The following is a 6,499-nucleotide window of genomic DNA, read 5'->3' on the forward strand; positions in this document are numbered from 1 at the left end:
AGTCCCTTTTTAATGTGTTCGGATAAAAACACGATCTACTGTCAGAGAAGAGAGATGTGTTAATGAAGCCACTGTGACTAAAAGGTGGGTGTTCAAGTGCTAAGCAAAATAAAGGGTGACAGCAATGAGTAAGCACAGCGAAGCACAGAATGGGTGCATAAATTAATAGCCATGAGTGTCATGCTAATCATTCTGTGCACAAATTGATGACCGGCTGTCGCTTAAGTCTTGGCTGCATAATAACGTTTCGTCTGATTTGTATTGGGGTGCAGTCTACCTCTTTATAGTGTCAAACATATGATTATATGCCAGTTTGTTCATTCAGAAGTGTGTCTCAATAATTTTGACTGACTATCCTTGAGGCAATATTTTGCTTATTATTATTAATGAATCAATTGCGACAGCAGACAGGGACATGTGGTGAGTTGTTATTCAGGGAGTGTTTCTTCAGTTTCCATTTGAAGAGTTATAAATGTGTGAGTGCTCACATTTTTACAGCCTCAACAAACTGTTCATTATTGATTGATGCACCAGCATGCTTTTCCTTAGTATTTCTGTCCAGTGAAGATTCCTTTGCTTCAGCTGAAAGACTTGCAATTTATCAGTGGCAGTGGCATCTTAATACTATAATAGTGTTGCTCAAGCCCATGTTAAAGGAGAAACCATTCCCTGCAGCTGTATGCCATGTTGTGGCTGCAGCTCCAGGAGTGGGTATTTGGGTCCATGCTGCTTGAAGGGGTGATTTATGTGAATATATTTTTCGCCAGTTGGGGAAGACAGATGGGGTTTTTCGAGACAATGGCTAATGTTTCACATTGGGAACCAGAGCTAAGTAGGTTATAATGTAGGTTATGTGTAACTGAAGATTGATGAACAGAGATTGTACTTTTCATTGCAACTGCATCATTTATCAAGTCAATGTTTTATTTGTCACATGGGCCGAAAACAACCTTACCATGAAATGCTTACTTACAAGCCCTTAACCAACAATGCAGTTCAATAAATAGAGTTAAGAAAATATTTACTAAATCAACGAAAGTAAAAAATAAAATGAAAAGTAACACAATAAAATAGCAATAACGAGGCTATACACAGGGGGGGGGGGGGGGGGTCAATGTAAATACAGTGGTTTGCGAAAGTATTCACCCCCTTGGCATTTTTCCAATTTTGTTGCCTTTACAACTGGGAATTAAAATAGATTTTTGGCGGGTTTGTATCATTTGATTTACCCAACATGCCTACCGCTTTGAATATGCAACATATTTTTATTGTGAAACAAACAAGAAATAAGACAAGAAAACAGAACTTAAGTGTGCATAACTATTCACCCCCCCCCAAAGTCAACACTTTGTAGAGCCACCTTTTGCAGCAATTACAGCTGCAAGTCTCTTGGAGTATGTCTCCATGAGCTTGGCACATCACAACTCCTTCAAGTTGGATGGGTTCCGCTGGTGTACAGCAATCTTTAAGTCACACCACATATTCTCAATTGGATTGAGGTCTGGGCTTTGACTAGGCCATTCTAAGTCATTTTAATGTTTACCCTTAATCCACTCAAGTGTTGCTTAAGGTCATTGTCCTGCTGGAAGGCGAACCTCTGTCCCAGTCTCAAATCTCTGGAAGACTGAAACATGTTCCCCTCAAGAATTTCCCTGTATTTAGCGCCATCCATCATTCCTTCAATTCCGACCAGTTTCCCAGTCCCTGCCGATGAAAAATGGATGCTGTTCTCGGGGTGATGAGAGGTGTTGGGTTTGCGCTAGACATAGCATTTTCGTTGATGGCCAATAAGCTCAATTTTAGTCTCATCTGACCAGAGTCTCCCACATGCCTTTTGGCAAACACCAAACATGTTTGCTTATTTTTTTCTGGACACTCTTATGTAAAGCCCAGCTCTGTGGAGTGTACGGCTTAAAGTGGTTGTCACACCCTGACCTTAGATATCTCTGTTTTCTATATATTTTGGTTAGGTCAGGGTGTGACTAGGGTGGGTACTCTAGTGTTGTACAGTATGTCTAAGGTTTTGTATGTCAAGGGTTTTGTATGTCTAGGGTTGTTGTAGGTCTAGGGGTTTTTGTATTTATATGTTGGCCTGATATGGTTCCCAATCAGAGACAGCTGTTTATCATTGTCTCTGATTGGGGATCATATTTAGGCAGCCCTGTTTTCTACTTTCTGGTGTGGGATCTTGTCTACGGTTAGGTGCCTGTGTGCACACTAGTAGCTTCACGTTTAGTTTGGTTGTTTGTTTTCGATGAGTTTCAGTTGATTAAAAATATGTGGAACTCTATTCACGCTGCGCCTTGGTCCCATCATTTCAACGAACGTGGTCCTATGGACAGATACTCTAATACTCTAGATACTCTAACTCCTTCAGGGTTATCTTTGGTTTCTTTGTTGCCTCTCTGATTAATGCCCTCCTTGCCTGGTCCTTGAGTTTTGTTGGGCAGGTTTGTTGTGGTGCCATATTCTTTCCATTTTTTTGATAATGGGTTTAATTGTGCTCCGTGGGATGTTCAAAGTTTTGGGTATGTTTTTATAACCCAACCCTGATCTGTACTTCTCCACAACTTTGTCCCTGACCTGTTTGGAGAGCTCTTTGGTCTACATAGTGTCGCTTGCTTGGTGGTGCCCCTTGCTTAGTGGTGTTGCAGACTCTGGAGCCTTTCAGAACAGGTGTAAATATACTGTGATCATGTAACAGATCATGTGACACTTAGAGTGCACACAGGTGGACTTTATTTAGCTAATTATGTGACTTCTGAAGGTAATTGGTTGCACCAGATCTTATTTAGGGGCTTCATAGCAAAGGGGGTGAATAGATATGCACGCGCCACTTTTCCATCTTTTAACATTGTAATTTTTTTTGAAACAAGTTATTTTTATAATTTCACCTCACTAATTTGGACTCTTTTGTGTTTGTAATGCAACAAAATAGGAAAAACACCAAGGGGGGTGAATACTTTTGCAAGGCACTGTAGTCCTGGGTGCCATGTGATTTAATTGTTAAGCATTCTTTCGCTTGGGGGAAGAAGCTGTTAAGGAGCTTTTTGGACCTAGACTTGGCTCTCCGGTACCTCTTGCCATGTGGTAGCAGAGAGAACAGTCTATGACTTAGGTGACTGGAATCTTTGAAAAAATGTTGGGCCTTCCTCTGACACCGCCTATTATATACACTTCCGTTCAAAAGTTTGGGGTCACTTAGAAATGTCCTTGTTTTTGATAGATAAATGATTCATACCATAGAAACATCACTGTTCCAAAGGCTTCTCCTCTTCAAACACTTTCACTTACCATTTTCACAAAGCCAAGGCATTGCGCAGTGAAGAGGCGACTCCAGGATGCTGGCCTTCTAGGCAGAGTTCCTCTGTCCAGTGTCTGTTCTTTTGGACATCTTAATCTTTTCTCTTTATTGGTACTATTTGATGAAGCTGCCAGTTGACACTTGTGAGGCATCTGTTTCTCAAACTAGCCACTCTAATGTACTTGTCCTCTTGCTCAGTTGTGCACCGGGGCCTGCCACTCCTCTTTCTATTCTGGTTAGAGACAGTTTGTGCTGTTCTGTGAAGGGAATAGCACACAGCGTTGTACAAGAACTTCAGCTTATTGGCAATTTCTCGCATAGAATAGCCTTCATTTCTCAGAACAAGAATTGACTGATGAGTTTCAGAAGAAAGTACTTTGTTTCTGGCTATTTTGAGCCTGTAATAGAACCCACAAATGCTGATGCTCCAGATACTCAACTAGTCTAAAGACGGACAGTTTTATTGCTTCTTTAATCAGAAAAACAGTTTTCAGCTGTGCTAACATAATTGCAAAAGGGTTTTCTAATGATCAATTAGCCTTTTAAATTTATCAACTTGGATTAGCAAACACAACGTGCCATTGGAACACAGGAGTGATGGTTGCTGATAATGGGCCTCTACGCCTTTTCCAGCTAAGATAGTCATTTACAACATTAACAATGTCTACACTATATTTTGTATCAATTTGCTGTTATTTTAATAGACAAAAATGTGCTTTTCTTTCAAAAACAAGAATTTCTAAGTGACTCCAAACTTTTGAATGGTAGTGTAGGTCCTGGATGACAGGAAGCTTGGCCCCAGTGATATACTGGGCTGTACGCTTTACCCTCCTTAGTGCCTTACGGTCGGATGCCAAGCAGTTGCCATACCAGGCGGTGATGCAACCGGTCAGGATGCTCTCGATGGTGCAGCTGTAGAACTTTTTGTGTATTTGGGGATCATGCCAAATCTTTTCTGTCTCCTGAGGGGGAAAAGGTGTTGTTGCGCCCTCTTCACGACTGTCTTGGTGTGTTTGGACCATGAACCTGCTCCATTGCAGCTCCTTCAATGTTAATTCGGGCCTGTTCGGCCCTCCTTTTCCTGTAGTATCCATTGGATATATGTGTTTTACAAAGTTGTACAGTGTGTTGTATGGTATGTTGGTTGATATACTCATGATGTTGAAATGGTTTTGTTTGGATAATCCCTCAACTATTAGTAAATATTTTTGGTTAATGGTCATTTGTGCATCAGTAACATTATCTTTCATCAGAGAGATGAACCAAACGAAAAACAGCTCTGTGGGATCGTGGGTGGAATGGCCCTACTGTGTTTGCCATTCCATCCACTCCAACCACAATCCCACTAAACATTTTTTCAGGTCTTGGATTGACTGTATACAAGATCATGAGATATTGACTGAGACCAATTTAACAGTTTATTCAATTCCTCTTTTGCCAGGGCCAAACTGTTATGCAGACACACAAGTGATCCCAGCTGGACGTGAGGTGAAGATCGATGAGTGTTCAATCTGTTACTGCACGTATGAGGAGGGCACGTGGCAGATTGAGCGTCAGGCCACCTGCAGCAAGAATGAATGCTAGCAGAACTAGAGACTGGCACTGGAAGTGGGCATGGGGGCAGGGGTTATGGGGCCATGGGTGCTCCCGTCGTGATAATTGCCAGTAAGTACGCAACTCAATGCTAGCCTGACTAAACCAAAGTGAACTCTGTTGAGCACAAACAATGGTGAGCGCAGTGTTCATTCTGGTTTGACCAGGCTAACTCAACGCAGCCTTCACTCAGTCTAAACCTGAGGTCAGGGTCACCCTCCAGACCGTATGATTTCTGCATTTATAACCACATGGATTATTAAATCAAGCTTTGTATGAAGATTTGTAATCCACATACAGAATATCTATTTATCTATGTACTGAATTATTTATGGAGATATACAGTAGAAAAACTATAAACTAGCCAAAATATATTTTTTATAGGCACTGTATTTTATTAAGCTGCTATGTATTGGGTTAGAGGTCAAATAAACATCATGGAATGTATAGAATCCTTACTGTACAGCTGTCTGTGTTTTATAGAGGTAGAAACCATAGCCTACAGACAGGCAAGTGTCATTACCTGAAGTTAACCAATTGGTAAGGTTTCAATAGGACAACTTTATGTAATTTTGAAAATGACTTGTTGAAGAAATGTAAGAAGTTACTTGACTGTTTAAAGATTTAGCTCTCTTTTCTTGCCATTTTGATGTGTTTTGATTTTATGTGCATTTTGTAAGCAGTTCTCTATTACGGTGCCTTGCGAAAGTATTCGGCCCCCTTGAACTTTGCGACCTTTTGCCACATTTCAGGCTTCAAACATAAAGATATAAAACTGTATTTTTTTGTGAAGAATCAACAACAAGTGGGACACAATCATGAAGTGGAACGACATTTATTGGATATTTCAAACTTTTTTAACAAATCAAAAACTGAAAAATTGGGCGTGCAAAATTATTCAGCCCCCTTAAGTTAATACTTTGTAGCGCCACCTTTTGCTGCGATTACAGCTGTAAGTCGCTTGGGGTATGTCTCTATCAGTTTTGCACATCGAGAGACTTAATTTTTTTCCCATTCCTCCTTGCAAAGCAGCTCGAGCTCAGTGAGGTTGGATGGAGAGCATTTGTGAACAGCAGTTTTCAGTTCTTTCCACAGATTCTCGATTGGATTCAGGTCTGGACTTTGACTTGGCCATTCTTACAACTGGATATGTTTATTTTTGAACCATTCCATTGTAGATTTTGCTTTATGTTTTGGATCATTGTCTTGTTGGAAGACAAATCTCCGTCCCAGTCTCAGGTCTTTTGCAGACTCCATCAGGTTTTCTTCCAGAATGGTCCTGTATTTGGCTCCATCCATCTTCCCATCAATTTTAACCATCTTCCCTGTCCCTGCTGAAGAAAAGCAGGTCCAAACCATGATGCTGCCACCACCATGTTTGACAGTGGGGATGGTGTGTTCAGGTTGATGAGCTGTGTTGCTTTTACGCCAAACATAACGTTTTGCATTGTTGCCAAAAAGTTCAATTTTGATTTCATCTGACCAGAGCACCTTCTTCCACATGTTTGGTGTGTCTCCCAGGTGGCTTGTGGCAAACTTTAAACAACACTTTTTATGGATATCTTTAAGAAATGGCTTTCTTCTTGCCACTCTTCCATAAAG

At 40.8% G+C, this 6,499-nt stretch overlaps 1 protein-coding gene across 1 annotated transcript in view; it reads left to right on the forward strand.

Moving 5' to 3' along the window:
* The window catches only part of LOC110502291 (brorin-like), a 48,198-nt gene extending 42,546 nt beyond the window's left edge, over positions 1-5,652 (forward strand). Inside the window, exon 4 of the mRNA XM_021580216.2 lies at positions 4,746-5,652. Within this exon, the coding sequence (XP_021435891.2) occupies positions 4,746-4,888 (143 nt within the window). The 3' untranslated portion in view covers positions 4,889-5,652. The remainder of the gene's footprint in view (positions 1-4,745) is intronic.
* Positions 5,653-6,499: the final 847 nt, after the last annotated feature.

The sequence above is a fragment of the Oncorhynchus mykiss genome, chromosome 23 (assembly GCF_013265735.2).
Source record: "Oncorhynchus mykiss isolate Arlee chromosome 23, USDA_OmykA_1.1, whole genome shotgun sequence".
Classification (NCBI taxonomy): domain Eukaryota; kingdom Metazoa; phylum Chordata; class Actinopteri; order Salmoniformes; family Salmonidae; genus Oncorhynchus; species Oncorhynchus mykiss.